This window comes from Sturnira hondurensis, unplaced genomic scaffold, assembly GCF_014824575.4.
Source record: "Sturnira hondurensis isolate 20B ecotype Veracruz unplaced genomic scaffold, ASM1482457v3 Scaffold0010448, whole genome shotgun sequence".
Classification (NCBI taxonomy): domain Eukaryota; kingdom Metazoa; phylum Chordata; class Mammalia; order Chiroptera; family Phyllostomidae; genus Sturnira; species Sturnira hondurensis.
Window position 1 is genome coordinate 6117810 of NW_028083079.1, and position 21259 is coordinate 6139068.

The window sequence follows — 21259 nt, forward strand, 5'->3', positions numbered from 1 at the left end:
TCCTCTTGCTGTGGTAAATTTTTAGAATAATATACTTTCTCTTGAAATTTTAATTTGCTTAGGTTCCTGCCATGCTTATTTTTCTGTTTTCTTAAAATAAATACCCTATTCATGCACATCATAGATCTACATGTATAGAGCCCTAAGTATAAATTATAATGTGGGGTTATAAATTAATAAAACTTGTTTTCCCATATGACTAGAAAAGAAAAATAGAGTTTTAAAGTTTAAATATCAACGACTGACATTGAATAAACCAGTTGCAGTTTACAAAGCTGTCAGCACAAAGAAATGCCTCCATTTTTCTTCTTTTCAAAGTACCTTTGGGGTCTCCAAATGGCATCCCATTAAACACCACCGAACTTTGTCAAATAGAGATCTGCAAGGTCACCTTAAAATAACAAAAAGATGTACTCTCATTACCAGTTATCAACTCATAGAACATGGTTGTGGCTCTTCAAATTTATACTAACAAAAGGAAATGTTTTACATGAATGAAATCCAAAAGGAGCAAATTTTTTCTATAACATTTCCATGGAAACCCCAATGGATCTGAGGGGACAAGCAAAAGCGCAAACAGGAATATGTGTCAATATATGTTTTTTTCCTCAGGGTGTGCTGTTTTTGTTTTGTTCTAAGAGGGGGAAATCTTCCTCATGTGGCACTTTATTCCCGAGTGGAAAACATTCTTTAAAGGAAATTCTTACAATATAACACACAGTCAACAAATGCGTTCAAGATTTCGCAGTGTGGTTGGAAAAGAATGATCTGGGACATATACCTGAAGACTTCCAACCACTCTGATCACATAAAAAACAACGAATCTGCAATAGGTACAAATTATATACATTTATTTTTAATAATTTTAAATAACACTCTTGTATAAATTCTTTTATATATTCAAATCATACACAAATTTAGAAATGCATCATGAAGCCTAGTACAGCATAGGTATGAGAACACATTTTTAAAATTTGTGTTAGAATTTTAGTGACATAAATACAAGTTTAATGTTTCAGAAACATTCCCTAATTGCTTGGGCTGAAATTTAAGGTATTACAGAGTGCTTGTGCCTAGCATTAAAATTTAACTTTAAATCATTTAGCTTTTGCATTAACGTAAGTCTGCGGCCCTGGGCTCACATTCTAGGGCCAGCGTTGCAGTTACTGCACATAAAACAGGTTCCCAACTGCCTCTGGAAAAGCATCACTCAGCCACTGACATCTTAATGATCCATAACCTTTAGTCCATTTGATATCACTTGACTTCTTCAAATGAATCAGTGTGTTCTTCCTGTTTTTCCCTTGGATTCAAGGTTAAAGAGAAAACTTGCATTAACCTTCCATTATTACTCCCCTGCACACACCAAACTCTTTAGCTTCCAAACTCCTTACACCAAAGGTTCTTCGTGGATGAGACCAGAAACTCTTTCCTTACTCTAACAGGCTACCCTGGGTTGCTTTTTACTTCTCAGAACTTTTGTCAGGGAGCGTTCCTTGAGATGTGTGAATTCAGCTCCTATCTGTATACTTCAAAATGTATGAACCGGGAGATGTTCATTACAAGGGTGTTATGTTCACCACATGTCCTACCAAAACTAATATGGGACTAAAGTAAGTAAGTAATCTAATAACCCGATCCCAATCGAGGCTGTCAGGAGGAAGTGCTGCTGTTTGGCTTTTTGCCTCCACAATGCCCAACTCAGCTGACCAAAATGAGCTCGGGGTGGGGAGGCGGGGGGAGTGTTGTTTTAACTGTCAGCTTTCCTGGGAATATGGGGCTAGAAAGTAGTCATGTAATTTGATGCTTCTACAAATTCTCTCCTTCCACTCCCTGTCCTGTTCTCCTCTCTTAAAATTCAGGTATCCCTAAGAGTAACACATTAAGCCCATGGGACCTTAGCATAAATAAGGTTTAGTTTTCTTATCATTTTCCTCTATAACTGGAGAAATATGATTAGTAGAGGTATGGAGGGAAAAATAAGAAAGGATAGACATAGTTAATACCACCACCTAGGGCATCTAACGGTCAGAAATGCTTCAGTGCTTGCTAAAATGAATTAATGATGATAAAAAGTATCATTTAATAGCAGTATCTGTCATTTATCAATAAGATTCACACGAGTCTGAATTGAAAATAAACACACTCCTAATCTTTAGACCAAACCCCCCAATACGCGCCTTTGTAAAGGACTGCTGGGGTGTTTGCATGGAGCGCCCCGTCACAGGACTGTGCTATGGCGCAGTGACTGTTTTTAGAACACGTGCCACACTCGTTCTCTAGTCTGACTTCGGTGGCAGATCGCTCCATGAGTAACTTAAATTTTAAAGCAATATTATTTCCACCAGAAAAAAGTGGAGGCATGAAATAAAATTTTAAGTGTTTAAGTCCTTAATTGTTTTCCATTGGGAAAAAGTAAAAACATGATCCATAAGTATTTAAAGGTAAATATTCTTTGTGATTCAATGTTTGCGATACCTTCTAAGGTCTGTTTCAAGGAATCTCTGTATGGCCAGAATCTGGATTATTTGGCTTTGGCTGTTAGATCCCAATAAACACTCCTTTCTCTATTGTGTCAACCTCTGTTAATCAAATGTTTATTTCTCGTCATCCTTAACCCCTGGCTCGGAGGGGGCAGGTATGCCACTTCGCACAAATCCGTAAAACTGTGCAGTGCACATCTTATGCACACACGTGGCAGCCACTGGGGAAAGTGGGTTCTCTGTCCCTGCTTGGAAGGATTAGGTCACTTCAGTGGAGCACAAACTGATATTTTTATATCACCAATTCCGGCTTCAGATAGTAATCTTCTTGTGTTCTCTCCACAAAATCCTTCTTAGCCATATGGCCCTGAATGGTATCTTGTCCTTAAAAATCGAGAAACATTCACAGATGGGACTCCTCTTCTCAGCCTTCTTGTGTCTGTGGCTAAGCAATCTCTGCATTAGCATATAGTTGAAGTAATATGTGCTTCTGAGTTAGGAGTCCTAATTTCAAGCCTAATAATGACATATTGTGTAGCCTCAATCAAGACATTTAACTTCATCTATGAAATAGGGACAGCAATTACTTACTTCCTCAGGGGGCTGTGGTGAGGAACAAAAGAAACATATAGGAAGATGCTTTTTGCAACCCACGAAGGCCTACAGAAATATTAATTTATTTTAATGTAACATAACATAACGTAATCTCTACTCTCATGAGCAATGGCCAAATATCCGAAGCACCTGGGATTGCCAGAAGTAGATTATCCGCCTGTACATCCTCCGGAGCATCACCTCCAAACCCTGAGAACAACTTACTGGTCTCCTTCAGAGGGGCGGCCAAATTCTGGGTTTTCCTCTGGGGAAACTGGCAAAGTTGCCAACTTAGATTTCCTAGATCTAAGAAGTCTTTATTCTTTTTCTAACCACTTGACAGTTTGCTGTTCTAGTAAATATCTGTAGTTGTCATCTGGCTGCTTTTCCTGACTTCTTTAATCCACTGTCTGCGTATATCAAAATAGATGAGAGCAATAGTAGATGGCCTCAGGGAAAAAAATGTACCTAAAAACAAGGGCTAACCATATGCACACAACTACAGTGCCACCCCTAACTGGACAAGAACACAGGTGAACTGTAGCACTGCAGAGAGACGGTGCATACCTCATGGCATATGAGTGCCAGACTATGTTCCAATGCAGGAGATTTTTTTTGTTGTTGGGGTGGGGCGGATGGGAGTATTTCACAGGCATGAAAACCGGATGCAAAGTGACAGGATGGCTTTTCTTTTTCTTGTAGTACTAAAATATTTCTAATTCCTTTGGAAGACCATCTTTTACATTAAAAACATTTTTAATGAGGATATGTTCTACATTAATCTATATAAAATATAGAGAGTGGCTAATGTCTAATTAGGTGAGTATCTTGGAGAGTACAGCCTGTTGTCCCGCTTACCAATCCCCGACTGCAAAATCTATTGCTTGAATCTATAATAAGTCAAAGAACAAACTCTACATTTAGAAGGAGCAGGGAAAGAAAGATCAGAAACATTCAACCTCTTATAAATTTCAACAGTGTCCAAAGAGGGACTAAAAATGACTGATGCTCACCAGAGTCCCAGCTCTAGCAATATTGCCATCTATTTTACATTATTTTAACCAACCCCCATATTTTCTTCTTATGCCATTAACTTCTGTACAAATACATTCTAGATGATAAAATATGACATGATTTTTTTACAAATAGATACAAATACAATGCCGACCAGGTATGCTACATTAACTATATACACCTTATTTCTCTAGAAGCAGGACTATTTTTTTCATTTTTAGATAATTTATCATTTACACTGAGACCCTAAGGAGGACTATATCAGCTTCCTGCTCCCAGATGTTGCCTTCCTGTCTGTACCATTAGCTTATTCTGTGCTTTAATGCTATCACTGAGCAAGAATTCTAGAAGGAAAAATCAAGCCCTTCTAAAGGCCTTCTTGGGACTTTTCTGCTCCTGTTCCAGAAACAATCAAGATTGTTCATTGTGATACAGCCCAGACATCAGCTTTTCCTCAATGATGTCTTATCTAGTACAGAAAACTGAATCCCATCCCGGACCCTCTTTTAAAAAAGTGTTTCAGGAATGGAGATGAAGCCTTCCGGCAGTCCTCTCCCCCTCCACATCCGTCATCCTGTTTCCGCTGGTTGAGTGAACACTCCCGAGGAGTCTATTTGGAGGTCAAAGTGGATTAGGGTTGCACTATGGAGTTCAGCCTTTCTAGCCTCCCATGTGGTTTTGTACAAAAATATACTTTACATCAAGTCCCTTATTGACAGTGACTACTTCAGATCTCTATGGGAAAACTAAGAGTAATAGGCTAAGTGCACTGTGAATTTGCACCTGAAAACTCCAATGCACTATATGCCTTTACTTTCTCAGCAGATCCTACCCGGGCTCTGCCTGGCTCGGGGTCCGATGCTGTCTTAGCAAGCACGTGGTCTAGCAATCCAGGAGAACAGTTCTGGCTCCTTAGGCTTTGTAGTTATGCATGGGGGTCGTCAGGGTGAGTTGCCCATTGGGAGCCACTTCGTTGCCATCATCTTCCAACAATCCCGACACGTCCGCATTGGGAATGCTGTCGTGGTAGCTGCTGAAACTGATATTGTCTTCTTTGAGCTCGATGGTCCAAAAGGGGGCATTGAGTTTCCGGTTTTGGTACTCCCGGTACATATAGACAGCCCCCACAAATCCCATCAGCAGCACCACCACAATGATGATGACAGTCAAGATGATGATGTTAAACTGGGTCCACGATACGTCGGCTAGAGCTGAAGTGCTGTTTTCAGCAGAGCTGACTGAAAAGATAGCTTGCAGGGTCGTGGGGGTGAGTGTACTGTTTGTAACAGGGGTGGGCACTGATGTGGTCAAAGAGGCATTGGGAACCAAAATGGTAGAACCTTCAGGTGTTGGAACAATAACTTCTGAAAATAAAAACAGAGAATGAAATGTAAAAGACAAAATTATCTAGTTTTAAGAAACAATAAAGGAAGTAACATGGGAGTGGACGTTGATATGGCATGTTGACACGATCTTCTGCTTCGAGGTCATGCAAGTTAACAATAATTTTAAGAGAAATCTAGTAAAAAGAACCAGGGCCTAGAAAGCTTGATTATTATATCCATGGCTGCTATTCAAAATATATAATATCTATATTCAAATCTTTGGAAAAATTCTAATGTTGGAATTTTCCATCCTTCTTTACTCTTGGATAGAGTCAAACAAATTCCTGCAGAGGCAATAAATATGTCACTACTGAGTTCTAAATCACTTGGTTAAAAGTGACAAGGATAGATGACAGTTGAACTAAAATAAGTTCAGCATGTCTGATGATATTTCATAAGAGCAAACTCTATTCAAAGGAGGCCAAAACAAAACAGAAAAAAATTGTACTTCTAGTTACTTCTAGAAAACATAATTTAAATGTCCAAAATTGATGTCAGTCACGAGAGAGAAAAGACTGCCTTTAATTTCATGTGTAGTAATTCTTCCTTTGTGTAGATTATAGCTATAATTAACCTTCTATACTTTGTACTTCTAATGCAGCACAGCTCAGTGGAAATACCGAAGGCTCTGGAATTAAGTAGAACTGCATGGTTATAGATAAGTCAGTTAATTTTTTAAAAACTGAGGTTTCTCATCTATAAATGGGAATAAGAATATATGCTTTGCAAAGTTCTTGGGAAGGATTAAATGAGATATACTATGTAACATTGTTGTATTTAATGTTTACAGGGCTTGGCACATAGTAGTCATTCAACAAAATGATTACTTTTGTCATTATAACTAATCACCACAATCAGCCGCATCAATCTATCCTAAAAAGAGGTATGTTTTCCATTATTTAATAACTAATAAGAAAAATCATCACAGTCCTGACAGCTAAGTATATACAAGATATGCCTCCAAGTGGGAAAGAGAACTGAGTAACAGGACATCTAGGCTGGTGACCAGGTTCAACCTGAGTCTTTTAGCCTTGATCTCAACAGAATAAGGACATCAAGAAAATGGCAGAAGGACACCCCTTGCCACAGGCCAAGCTCCATCAGCCCAGTATTCAGCATCTGTCAGAATATCAGAGGGCAGTTTATAGAAAAAACGTGCTCTAATCTCTCTGTGACCTAATAAAGCCTGAATATTCTTAACTCATTCTGAATTTCTAATCACTAATTTGTATCTAAACCCTACTGAACCTCCCTGGAAGAAACATTTTGCCATATGAATAACTTTTTCTTTTAAAGATCAAAAGGAATACTACAACTATTTCCCCCATCACATGTGGGAAAATCAGGCCCAAATTAGGACAGATGCTAGAATGAACTGTTGTTTCTCAGCTGAAACTTCTAACCAGATTATAGTCCCTATTTAAAAAGACCGTTGGTGATCACTGGAGGTGATGATAATACAGGAAGCGAAGGATAAAAAAAATGATAGGACTTTTAAATTATTAACATAAATATAAAAGTAGATGAAGAGAAAATGTGAAAACACTGCAATGACTTGGTCTTGGTCCTCAAATTTCTGAAGTTGACTTTGGAATATCGGGAGGGCAGCAGGAATGGAAGGAAATCTCTTTAGGCAAAAAGCTATCAACATCTATTTCCAGAAAACTCCTCTTGTGGGATTGGAAGGTTTTATAACGCTAAAGGTAGCTGTCCTGAAAATTTCAGTGCTAGGCTTAGATATTAAATGTACAACCTTAGGTGACGTTTACCTTTCTTGATGCAATTTTCTTCGAGGTCTCGAACATAACCCTCCAGGCAGTTCTCACACAAAAACCCAGTGGTGTTGTGGAGGCAGTTGATGCATTCCCCACTCTCGGGCTTGCAAATCTTTGGAGTTTTAATTGGGTCCACGTGGCCATGACATTGGCACTTCATACAGATGCTGTCCGAATTGTAATAGCCATTTTCACATTTATTGCAGTTCTGGCCTGTATAGCCTTCTTTACACTGGACACATTTAGGTTCCAATTCACCCAATTCTAAAACAGAGAGAACACCAAAATAATTCAATCCAGTCTAATCCTTCAGTTGAAAATGTAAAACAACTACTCATTCTCAAAAGGGCTAAAACTTTTCCTACTATCTCCTCTCAAACTTAAGAGACATGGAATGAAACTAAAAATCTACACCTTATTTACTAATTGTCCAATTTATTGTGAAAATGATGGGGCCATCAGAGAGTTTATTCAGGTAGAAAACAAAAGAAGCATGTTTACATAAGAAATCTGAATCATTACAAGGGCTAGGCACTCACGTTTTTTAATCCCTTACTCTTTAGTCATGATAGATGGAATACGGTTTTGCGGAAAACTCCCTCGTCCCTCCCTCCAAGGGTCACTCCCTACACATACGCAGACTTGACTGAAAAGCCCTAGGAAGGGAAGCCTCTGTTGTTTTTGTAACTGCCTTTCACCTACAGCACCCAGAACTTCCCTTATCAACACATTTTGTACCTATGGACAACTGATTCACCTACTTTTCCTTTAAAAGGTAAGATTTAGAGAAAGGCCTTACTTATGACACAACTGCCTGTAGACGTCACTGCTGAACAAGGACAGTGAAGACATTCTGTAGAGGCGTTGGGACTCGGATAAAATCCTTCCTTGCATTCTTCACAGTGGTCCCCTCTACTGTTCCCCTGGCAGTTTAAACACACACCTAAAAGAAGCCAATTATTTTAAGAAGTTACACATTTACTCCAAAAGCACAGTATATATAATATATATATAAACTTATATAACTCATATGCAACCAAAAGACCTTAGGAGTCAATGAGAAGTCCCCCAATAGAGACTGGACGGAGTTCAGCTTCTGCCCCATCTGACTACCGCACCGTGAGTTCGGTGTCCCTCCTAGACTGTAAACTCTTTAGGGAAAGGCAACCGGGTTTGCAATAAGCCCTTGTTGACTGACTGTCCACTGAAAGTAGGCCAAGAATTTGCAAAGAAAAAATAAAAATAACCTAAATTTATTAAAAGAAAATAGATAAACTGTACTATTTTAATCATTGGCATGCTGCATTAAATAAGTAAATTAGACCTATACATATGAACATGTATAAATCTCAAAAACAACATTGATTAAAAAAAGCAAAATGATATACACAGAAGGAGAGTACTTACTTATTTTGTAAAATTGTAAGAACCACACTAAACAATACTAAGCAGATAGATACACTAAGCAGATGGATACACACACGTAGTAAAAAATTAAATGCGGTCTGAGAGGGTGCAGGCAAATTGAATGCTCTGCTTGCCTCTGTGGAGGAGAAAAATGAGACCACAGAAGAAAACAGAGAGGACTCCAACGGTACCTGAAATTCTCTATTTCAAATATATAACTATATATGCATATGCACAACTTATTCAGAAAAATATAAAAATGTTTATATTTATTATTCTAGTTGCGGGTACATGGGTATTTGTTATATTGTACCCCATACATTTTCATATTTAAAAATTAAAAAAAATAAAACGAAAACAATCAAAAATAAAAAGAAAGAGGGCAAGCAGAGTTATGTGTTTTGTAATAATACTTTTTGGTACCCTGTTAGTAACTATATTCCACAGGCACTGAAGCAGCACAGTGTCTGAAAATAAGAAATTAAAAAGTGCAGTGTAATTTACATTCCTTCTTTAGGGACCCACAGACATTCAAAGGGACACTCAGAACTATTACAGAAGTGATAAAAGTGAGCAAACCGTACATAAAAATCTAGGAATACAATGAAATTTTACATGATAAGCTAAAATACAGTTCATTACAAAACTATTCATAGAGTTTTTTTAAATTTCCTTAGTAGTAAATATTTACAAAAAAAGGGGAGAGAGAATGAGGTTGTGAAATAAAATGGTCTAACAACTGGAGTAAGATTTGAAGAAACAAAAGAATGAAAATAGTAACATACATGTCAAATCTCAATTCTTTTTTATTGACAAAATATCCTGTTAGTTTCAGGAATACACCACAGTTATTTGATATTTATGATTCCCACAATAAGCTAGTGACCATCTATCACCATACAAGTTATTACAACATTTTAACTATATTCCCTATGCTGTACATTTGTCCTGAGACTTATTTATAACTGGGAGCCTGTTCCTATTAATCTCCTTCACCTATTTTACCTACCCCATAGTCCCCCCCATTTTTTTCCTCTATGTCTAGTAACCTCCAGTTTGTTTCCTGTTCCTGTGAATCTGTTTCTGTTTTGTTTGTTTATGCGTTTTGTTTTATTTTTGATTCCATATATAAATGAAACCATATGGTATTTTTCTTTCCTATCTGACTTATTTCATTTAGCATAATACCCTCTATGTCCACCCACGTTGTTGCAAATGGCAAGATTTCATTCTTTTTATGGCTAATATTCCATTGTGTATGTATATGTATGTGTGAGTGTGTGAGTGTGTGTGTGTGTGTGTGTGTACCAAATCTTCTTTCTATGCCATTTATCTATCGGTGGACACTTATTTGCTTACATATTTGACTATTGTAAATAATGGTAAAGTGAACATGGGAGGTGCATATTCTCTTCAAATTAGTGTTTTCATATTCTTTGGATAAATACTCAGAAGTGAAATTCTATACTATATAACAGTTCTATTTTTAATTTTTCAAGGAACCTCCATTTTACAATCTCATCGACATTGTGTGACTTTGTTAAATTTTTTCCTTTTCTCCACATCATCCACAGCACTTGTTATTTTTTATGGTTTTGATAAGAGCTATTCTGACAGGTATGGAGGAATATCTCATTGTGGTTTTGATTTGCATTTCTCTGATGATTAGTGATGTTGAGCCTCATTTCATATGCCTGTTGGACATCTGTAAATCATCTTTGGAAAAATGTCTATTCAAGTATTCTACCCATTTTTTAATCAGATTGTGTGTTTTCTTTATAATAATTCTTTGTATATTCTTTATAGTAACTTCTTTGGATATCAAGCCCTTATCAAATGAATAATTTGAAAATATTTTCTCCCATTCAGTGGTTGTCTTGTTTTGTTAATGGTTTCTTCCACTGTGCAAAAGCTTTTTTAGTTCGATGTAATCCTATTAGTTTATTTTTGTTTTTGTTGCCCTTGCATGAAGAGAATGGTCCAAAAAATAATGCTAAGGCTGATGTCAAAAAGCCTATTGCCTGTGTTTTCTCCTACAGGTTTTATAATATCATGTCTTATATTCAAGTCTTTAATATATTTTGAATTTAATTGTGTATACGGTATGACAGTGGTCCAGTTTTTACATGGTCCAATTTTCACAAGACCATTTATTGAAGAGACTGTCTTTGTCCCCATTTCCTCATTTGTCATAAATTAAATGCACATTTATGCATAGGTTTACTCTGGGGTCTCTATTCTATTATTTTGTTCTGTGTGTTTGTTTTCATGCCAGTGCCATACTGTTTAGATTACTATAGATTTATAATATAGTTTGAAACCAGGGAGCATAATACCTCCAACTTTGTTCTTTTTTCAAGATTGCTTTGGCTCTTTGAGGGCATTTGTGGTTCCATACAAATTTTAGGATTCTTTGTTCTATTTTGGCAAAAAATGCCATTGGTATTTTGATAGGGGTTGCACTGCAGCTATAGATTGCTTTGGGTAGTATGGGCATTTTAATGATATTAATTCTTCCAATCCATGAGCATGGTATATCTTTCTATTTATTTGTTTCTTGTTCAATTTCTTTCATCAATGTCTTGACAGTTTTTAGAGTATAGGTCTTTCACCTCCTTGGTTAAATTTATTTCTAGGTATTGTATTCTTTTTGAATCAATTACAAATGGGATTTTTCTTAATTTCTCTTCTGATAGTTGATTATTAGTAAATAATTTCTGTATAAATTTTATACCCCGTGACTTGACTGAATTCATTTATTAGTTCTAATAGTTTTGTGTGTGTGTGCAGTCTGTAGGATTTTCTACATAGAGTATTACATGATCTGCAAATAGTGACAGGTTGACATCTTCCTTTCTAATTTGGATGACTTTTTCTTTTCCTTGCAAATGATGTGGTTAGGCCTTCCAATGCTATGTTGAGTAAAAATGGCAAGGGAGGGCATTCTTGTCTTGTTTCTAATCTCAGAGGAAAAGCTTTCAGCTTTTTTCCCTTGAATAAAATGTTAGCTGTGGGGTTGTCATATATGGCCTTTGTTAAATTTTGTCAAATACTTTTTCTGCAGCTATTGAGCTGATTATCTGATTTCATCTTTCCTTTTGTTAATATGGCTTATCGCATTGATTGATTTGCAGATGTTGAACTATCCTTGTATCTCTGGAATAAATCCTACTTGATCATGGTACATGATCCTATCCTATTAATGTATTTTTGAATCAAGTTTGCTAATGTTATGTTGAGAATTTTTTACCTATTTTCATCAAGGATATTGACCTGTAATTTTGTGTGTGTGGAAGTGGGTGGGTGGGTGTTATCTTTCTCTGGTTTTAGTATCAGGGTAAAGAGTTCCTTCCTCTTCAATTTTTGGGAATCATTTGTGATGGACAGGTATTAACTCTTCTTTAAATGTTTGGTAAAATTCACCTTTGAAGCTGTCTCGTCCTGGACTTCTGTTTTCTGAGAATTTTTTAATTACTAATTCAATTTCATTACTTATAATCTGTCTATTCAAGTTTTCTATTTCTTTGTGATTCATTCTTGGAAGGTTATGTGTTTCTAGGAAGGTTATGTGTTTCTAGGAATTATCCATTTCTTCTAGTTTTCCAATAAAATTTCAATTCTTAAATTATTACAACAGGAAGCCCCCAGAATTCATAAACTTATTAAGGGAAAGGCATCTTCAAATATTATTATCTGAATATTTGCATTCGAATTAAATCAAACTCACATGTAAATATCATCACTTTTAATCATATACTTTTTAAGTTCACAATGATACTGTCACATATACATCAATGTAGTATAGCTTCATACAATGATAAATACTTAAGATATTGACTTCTTTCTAGATTTTCTTATATTCTGATCACTTTAGATATATAGCTTTGTAACCAAAGGTTGGAAAAGTCAAAATCTGCATTATATATAAAATTTGTCTACCTGCTCACTCTCTATTCAAAATGTCCAATGGAAATAATTTTTAAGGAAAAAAGTTCTGATTAAGTATTAAACTTCAGTATACGAGGGGAGACCCAAAAAACTGGAATTATCTTCTGGAGGGCAGGCCCCTTGCAGTACAGGCTTCCCCTGCTAGGGGAGTGTTCTAGGAGCCCGTCTGTATCAGTGCACCAGCTGCCTTAGTTGTGAGAGGCTGCATTCAGCTTCTCTGAAATTTTTCTGAAAGCTCTTCCAATGAGTTTGCCCATTTCATGATGGGTGATTTACGAGCACACCTGCCCACACCATGCTGAGCATTCAGCAGTTTTTGACCCAAAACGACCCCCATTCACCCTACCTATTCACCCCATCTCACTTCTAAAGCAACTCTTTTTTGTTTCCCCAATGAAAAAATTCCTCAAAGGGAAATGTTTTGCTGATGTGGAAGAGGTGAAACAAAAAACAACAGAAGCACTAAAAAGCATTAAAATCAAGGAGTTCCAAAGTAAACAGTTTTGGAGCAGTGGAAAAAACATCTCAATAGGAGTATTGCACCAAATGGACAGTACCTGGAAGAATGAAGTACGCTCTTCGTTCTTCAAGAGAATGAAGTTTAAACATGTAAGAATAAATATATAATTTTTATAGATAAATTCCAGGGTTTTGGGTTCCCCCTCTTAAATATACCTCAAAAAGTTAACAGTTCTGTAACAGAATGTGGATGTTGGGGCAAGATGCATTCAAATGGCATGCCATTTGTAATATGGAAAGAAAAAGTCACATTGCTACTCTTATTAAAAAATGGTAAATACATATATTTTTAAAACTTTGCTCCTGCAATACTCCTGGCTCTACATGTTTAGTATTTGGAAGCTTTTTACCATTCTAGATAAGACCCCCAAGCCTTTGTTTTTGTTCCTATGACAATATAATTTCATGCTTTTAAACCATTTATGTATGAATATTTAATTTTTTCCAGAAAGATTTCTTATTTCCTCTTGTTTTAAGACATGCCCTGCAATGAGAAGTCAGTAAGAAAAAAATAGCCCTATGTGGTAAATGTTATCTCAAAAGTCAAGATGAAAACAAGATTAATAATAAAACCCATCAGTTCTTTTTTTTAATTATTTAGAGAATACTTTATTAGTTTCTGTACTCAAGCCTATGTAGATTACAACTTCACATATTTAATGCAGTGTGTTACCCCTGTACAAATGAAAAGAATTCTATTGAACACTTCTAGACTAATATGGCTTTAATTTCTATACTACACTACCTTAAAAAGAACATGCACTTGGAACACAGTTATACAGAAAGAATATAGTAAATTACACACAGACCAGACATAAATACACCAGAATGCTCACAATAATTGTAAGAAGCAATATTCCCTTCAGTTTTTTTCCTTTCTAATTTTCAAATTTTCTCTGATAAACATCTATTACTTTTATTTTTATTATCTTGATTTTTTCTGATTACAAAATTAATATATCATAAAATATATGACATGCCTATTGTAAAGTACTTCAAGAACTCCAGCAATTTTCAAACATTTCATGTAGAAATTTGAAGATAGATTTTTAAATAAAATTAAAGATCACAACCTTTAAAATCCATATACAGTAGAATTTAATAATGTGAATTTGCTTTTGTAACAGCTTACAATTCTTCTCTGGGAGGCAACACAGCATAATGTTCTGGTATTTAATGTCAGACCTGAGTTCCATTACCAGTCAAACCTCTTACCACCTATGTGACCTTCAGCAAACAGGTTCTCTGAGTTTCTCTTTTCTAAGCTGTTAAATGGGATAATAGTTCTTTAGCTAATGATCTGCTGTAATGTAAATATTTCAAAGGGTAAAAAACTACTCCTTAGGATATAATATTTTCTCAATTATGCTTCTCAATAATATATGCTTCTGATTATACTTCTCAATTTTCAATAATATTATGCTTCAATTTCCTCATCTATAAATTAAGAGAGCTGAACTAGGTGAGATCTAAGTTTCCTTTAAAATAAAAAATTTGAGGATCTTTCTTTTATGACAAATGATATATAAAAATTAACTTAAGTTTATGTTCATTATTCTCTGCCTGGAGCCTCCTATATATAACAATACTGTCTTACAATTCACATTCTCTTTGCTAAAATATAGCCAAAGGAGTGGATCAAAATAAAGATACAAAAGGAAGCAATGAGTGTTTCCTGAAGATGATCTCATGCTCTTTGGCTAAGCATCAAAAAAATCTGGTAGTGGTAACCAAGAAAATAACTGGTCAAAAAATATAGGGTTTCTTTCCAACCAAATCAGTGACAAAGCTTTGAAAACATAAATTGCCACCTGTAAAAAGACTTTTCTTTATTTATCTTGCCATTTCATAGTTTATATATAAACCTGTCAGAAATACAGGAAGGGACTACACTGGAGAAAAAATGCCCGATCCAGTCTACAGGCATTTTAACCTGTCTCAAAGAAAAAAGGCCAAGGCCACATGAACAAGGGGGAGAGAGTACCAAGTCATAAGGTTAAAGAGAAAGGCAAGGGCCCAAAAATGTTAAATTGTATAGGCCGTGGAAAGAAGTTGGAATTTTATTCCAAGAGGGATGAGAAACCATTGAAGGGTTTTTAAGCATGGGATCTGGTTTTACATTTCACAATAAAAAGATCACTCTGTTACATGGAGACTGGACTATGGTGAGGTGGGGGTTGGGAGGACTAACATGGGGTGAGAGGACAAAAGAGGAGACAGTTCAGATGAGAGAGGGTTAGGACAGTGGCTTAGAAGAGGATGATAGCAATGAAGATCATGAACAGATTCCGGGTGTTAGGCTGAACGTCAAGCTGATAGAACTTGCTGATGGGCTGGATATTTGCAATAGGAAAAGAATCAAGTATGACTGCTAGGCTTCTGGACTAAGCACCTGGGTGAATGGTGCCTGTCATCCAAGTAAAGAGCACTAGGAGTAACGCCAGCTTCACTTACAAGGTAAAGTATGGTGTTGTCCTAGATTATGGTGTTAGGATTATGATGCCAATTAAAGCATTTAAGTGAAGATGTCAAATGCACTGTTAGATCTTTGAGTGTGAAGATCAAGCAAGAAATGTAAATCTGGTAATCAACACAAGCGTGGACGGCATTCAAGTTAAATCCAGGGGACTGAATGAGATCATTTAGGGAGCGTATAAATGAGGAAGACGAGCATGCCAAGGACTGAGCTCTGAGGCACTCCAATGTTTATTAGTAGAACAGAGGAAGGTGTAGCAGGGCCGACTGAGGAGGGGGAAAAGCCAGGAAAGTGCGATATCCTAAAGAGAAGAAAGTCATTGAGGAGTGAAGGAGTGGTCAGCTCAGTCAAGCTGCTGCAGTCAAGTTGCTCTCCATGGAGCACTATGACTACAAGAAGGAGCTCAATTCTTTCAAAGAAGTACATTATATGAACATAAAGTTCTAGTTTAAAAAAGTAACAGTTTCCCCATCTCCATTTTAAAGAAAATGTGTTTTCAATAAAGAAAATCTAGAAAAATACAGGAAGAGTAGAATAAAAAAATAATTATCCTAAGAAAGTTGCCATTAAGATTTTGAGTATTTTTCCTTGAAATCTTTTCATATACAAAACTTTAGATTCACTTTTAAATAGTCCACATGTCATTTTATACCCTGATTCTTTCCCGCTCTCTCTCATGTTGTTATATATCAATCTTTAAAATATTTTAATGACAACATAAAAACAGTTGCCAGTTATTGATTGCTTATAATGAGTCAGGTACTGTATTAAGGGCTTTATAAATACAGGGTCTGGTAGAAGTAATGCCTGCTTGAGTGTGGTTAGTAGGGTAATAATACGGCTGTAATAATTTATAGTTTTAATTTGAACATTTCACCTAAAATATCATTTGGTGTGCTCGAGTGCAATACTGTTATGTTACAGAATTACATGCTTATGATTTTGTAACAAAAAAAATTGTAATTAAAAATGGGCATTATTTGTGCTGGATCCTGTATATTGTATTGACTACTCACAACAATCTATTAGGCAATTACTGTTATTATCCCAAATTTCTTTTAAAAAACAAAACAAAACAAAACAGGCTACCCTGGCCAAAATGGCTCAGTCGGTTGGAGTGTCCTCCAGTAAACCGAAAGGCCACAGGTTCGATTCCTGGTCAGATTACATGCCTAGGTTGTAGGTTTGATCTCTGGTCGGGGCATATACAAGAGGCAATCAATGTTTCTCTTCCTTTCTCTCTCCCTCCCTTCCCCCTTCTCTCTAAAACCAATAAGGATATCTTCAGGTGAGGACAAAAAAAACAGGCTAAGTAACTTACACATATAAAGTCAAGATTTCACTTTCTGTGCTCTTAACTCTGTATTGTCTAGATAATATGATTTGTTTCATTCCCCATTATAAATAGGGTGGTCTAATATTTTTAGAATTACAACTACCACTTTGATGAGCATCTTTGAACATGAAGCTTCTTACAAATCAAGAATTATTTCCTCAGAATAGATTCCTGGAAACAAAATTACTTGAATTGAGGAAGTATTTTTAAGACTTTTGATACACATTGTCAAACTGCTTTCCAAAATGTTTTCCCAATATATCTTATCACAAAAAGGTTACTTTAAAAGTCTACTTCAATCTAAAATACAATACAGGGCATAGAAAAAAAACTACACCAAGGGGAAAATAAAGACTATGAAAACATCCTAAGTGGCCACCAGAGGGCAACCGTATCACAGCACTGTTGAAAAATCTCATTTAAGACAAAAGACTGATTTTACATTGAGCTTACAGTTTTAAATTGAGTATTGGCAGTCCTTCATGTTGGATTCCACTTTTATTATATTTCAAAACAGAGAAACCATTTATTTCTCTTATTACTAGCTGCTTTTAGAAATCATAATCATGAAAAGGATTTCTTTCGCCTTAAATTATCCCCAGAGCAAGGACAGTTGGCGATTCATTTAAGAGAGCTAGTCTATTGCTCCACGGAAAGTGAAAAGTGACAACCAGCAATGTGGACTGCTTCCTCGTACTGCAGATCGAAGGAGCAATTTAAATCAACTCAGTACGATGGAGCATTTCTGTCGTTACCCAGGACTGGAGCTCACCTTTCCTCTGTATGGATTCCATTCAGTTGTTCATTTATTCAACAAAAATTTAGTGAGTATTTACTATCTGCCAAGTTCCATGCTACAGACTGTACAAATGGTGAACAAAACGGATGTGGAACTTACAATGAAGTGAATAAGCCTTATGCGACTCATAACCACAAATAAATATACAAACTGTCGTAAGGGCTATGAAAAAACAGAAACGTGCATGAGAGTGTGTAATTAGGAATTGTCATTAATCCTGGATCCTCAGGAACTGCTTTCTTGATAGGTAGGTAGGTAGGTAGGTAGATAGATTAGATAGATAGATAGATAGATAGATAGATAGATAGATAGATAGATAGATAGATATTCCTTCCAGAGAGAGAGGAAGAAGGGAAAGAGAAACATCGATCTCCTGCCTCCCATACAGGCCCTGACCGGGAATAAAACCTGCAACCTAGGCATGTGCTCTGACTGGGAATCAAACCCAGGACCCTTCAGTTCATGGGATGACACTCCAACCAACTGAGGCACAATGGTCAGGTCTGGGAACTGCTTTCTAAGGAACCAAACTTTAACTAAAGGCCTAAGGAAGGATATGATTTATTGAGGTGAAGGGTTCAGGGTTGAGAATGGAGGTGTATTAGAAAGGCTCCTGACTTCCGCCAAGATGGAGGCATAGGTGGAAACACTGTGCCTTCTCCCACAACCAAGTTTGGATACAACCAAAACCAAGTTTTGGAGAACTAAGACACACCCAGAGACCAGAAAACGGAATTATACGGAAGTCCGACAGCTACGAATTGTTCAACAAGGACGGTAAGAGAGGTGGAGCCAGCAGCGGAGCTGGGTCGGGCAGGACAGACCTAGGAGCGCAGGCAGCCCAGAACTAGTCAGGGTGCGGGGCAGACTGACCAAGGTCGCACATTCGCGCGCAGTGAGACGGACCACGCAGGCCCCAGGGGGCAAACCCAGTGGTGGAGGGCTGACAGCGGTGGCACACTCACGTGCAGTGGAACGAAATGTGTGGGCCTGGTGACGGTGGTGGCTGCGGTGATGGTGGGGGCCGCGGCAGCAGGCTGCGGAGGGAAGCCATTGTCCCTCTTTGACCCCGCCCCCACATACAACATCACAACCCAGCGACTGAATTGCCCTGCTCTGGTGAAGACCTAGGGCTCTGATCCTGCTACTTAACAGGCACGAACAGCCCAAAAGATGGTGCAAGGAGAACTCAAAGTCCCAGAGCCAATAAATCTAAGCGACCAACAGATTGCCAGCCTCTCAGAAGCCCAATTTAAGACACTATTTATCAGGATGCTCACAGAACTGGTAGAGTACAGTCACAAGTTAGAGGAACATATGAAGGCTAAACTAATTGAAATGAAGGGAGATGTCCAGGAAACCAATAGTGATGGAAAGGAAACGGGGACTCGAATCAATGGAATGGACCAGAAGGAAGAACAAAACATCCCACCAGAAAGCAATGAAGAAATGAGAATTCAAAAAAATGAGGAGAGGCTTAGGAACCTCCAGGACATCTTTAAACGTTCCAACATCCAAATTATAGGGGTACCAGAAGGGGAAAAGAAACAGCCACGAGTGGAAAACGTATTTGAACAAATAATAAAGGAGAACTTCCCCAGTCTGGCAAAGGAAATAGACTTCCAGGAAATCCAGGAAGCTCAGAGAGTCCCAAAGAAGTTGGACCCAAGAAGGAACACACCAAGGCACATCATCATTACATTAGCCAAGACCAAAATGAAGGAGAGAATCCTAGAAGCAGCAAGGGATAGGGGGACAGTCACCTACAAAGGAGTACCCATCAGACTGTCAGCGGATTTCTCAAAAGAGACCTTACAGGCAAGAAGGGGCTGGAAAGAAGTATACCAAGTCATGAAATCCAAAGACCTACAGCCAAGATTGCTTTATCCAGCAAAACTTTCATTTAGAATGGAAGGACAGATAAAGTGCTTCTCAGATAAGGTCAAGTTCAAGGAGTTCATCATCACCAAGCCCTTATCATATGAAATGCTAAAGGGACTTATATATGAAAGAGATGATGAAAAATATTAACAGTGAAAGGACAGCAAACTCACAGTTATTAACAACCACACCTAAAACAAAAGCAAACCAAGAGGACAGCTAGATCAGGAGTGGAACCATAGAAATGAAGAACACATGGAGGGTTAGAAACAGGGGGGTGGGAGGGGGAGAAGGGGGGAGAAGGCACAGAAAATAGCATAGATGGTAGGTAGAAAATAGATAGGGGGGAGGGTGAGAATAGTGGGGGAAATATAGAATCTAAAGAACTTGAGACACGTGGTTATAAACTAAGGGGGGAGAATGGTGGGGGAGGGAGTGTGCGGGTGGAGGGGAACGAAGGGGGGGAATAGAACAACTGTAATGGTATAATCAATAAAATATATTTTTTAAAAAAAGAAAGAAAGGCTCCTCTAGGCAAAGAAAAGATCATGTATGAGAACCTTGGGACAAGGGAACACAGCTTGTCTTGGGAACAGAAGCCAGTATGATTGGATCATAGACAGTAAAGAAAAAGAATAGTGTAAGATAGAACTGGTAAGCAGGTAGGGACCAGATCACCTAATAGGAAAATAACCCACAATTTCTTCATCATAGAGTAGATGATTAACATAAAGAATAAGCTTTCAAGACAGATTTTTCCAGGGTACTTTCCCATTTTCAAATATTCTGCTACCTTGCTCTCACAAAAACATTTGTATTTGTCAGACTAGTCCTGAATTTTTTGTTGAAGAAAAAAAGATTTCCAAGGAAGTCTCTCTAATCCTTACATTTAGAAAAACTAAAGATAAGAAAAGTCCATTGTCTTTAGTTTTTTAATAGTTTGACTAAGTCTGACTCTATGTGGTTTTTTGGGGTTTGTTTTTTTTTACTGCCTAGGGTTTGCTGAGCTTTTAGAATCTGTGGGTTGATATATTTCATTAATTTGGAAAACTCTTGGCCATTAGCTCTTCAGATATTTCTCCTGCTCCAATCTCTTTCTTTCCCTTCTGAGCCTCTAATTACATTTATGTTAGACTTTTGGCTGTATCCCATGTGTTTTTCCTGCTCTGTTTTTCTCATTGCATTGTTTTTATCTCTTTGCTTTAGTTTGGATATTTTTAATAGAATGGTATTTGAATCTATTGTATTAACCTTGTCTCCACTATGTACAATCGTCTGTTAAACCCATGTAGTAAGTTATTAATTTCATATGTTGTATTTTTTTGCTTTTATTATCCTTTTGATTTTTATAGATTCCGATTCTCTTAAAATTGTGCCTCATTTCACCTTTGGTTTGCCTCTAGTTCCTTAAAATATTAATTTTAGTTACTTCAGTCATTGTATCCTAATGCTAACATGTAGATCACCTATGGGTTTCCTTCCCTTCGTTGTTTTTCTCTTTACTATTATCATTTTCCTACTTCAGAATTATCTCATATTTTTAAAAAGATTTTATTTATTTATTTATTTATTTATTTATTTATTTATTTATTTATTTTTAGACAGAGGGGAAAGGAGGGAGAAAGGGAGGGAGAGAAACATG

General features: G+C 37.0%; 1 protein-coding gene across 1 annotated transcript in view; it reads right to left on the minus strand.

Moving 5' to 3' along the window:
* Positions 1-1492: 1492 nt before the first annotated feature.
* MEGF9 (multiple EGF like domains 9) overlaps positions 1493-21259 on the minus strand; it is a 94899-nt gene continuing 75132 nt past the window's right edge. Inside the window, exons 4-6 of the mRNA XM_037059159.1 lie at positions 8051-8194; positions 7246-7515; positions 1493-5455 (exon numbers count right to left, since the gene is read on the minus strand). Of these exons, the coding sequence (XP_036915054.1) occupies positions 5004-5455; positions 7246-7515; positions 8051-8194 (866 nt within the window). The 3' untranslated portion in view covers positions 1493-5003. The remainder of the gene's footprint in view (positions 5456-7245; positions 7516-8050; positions 8195-21259) is intronic.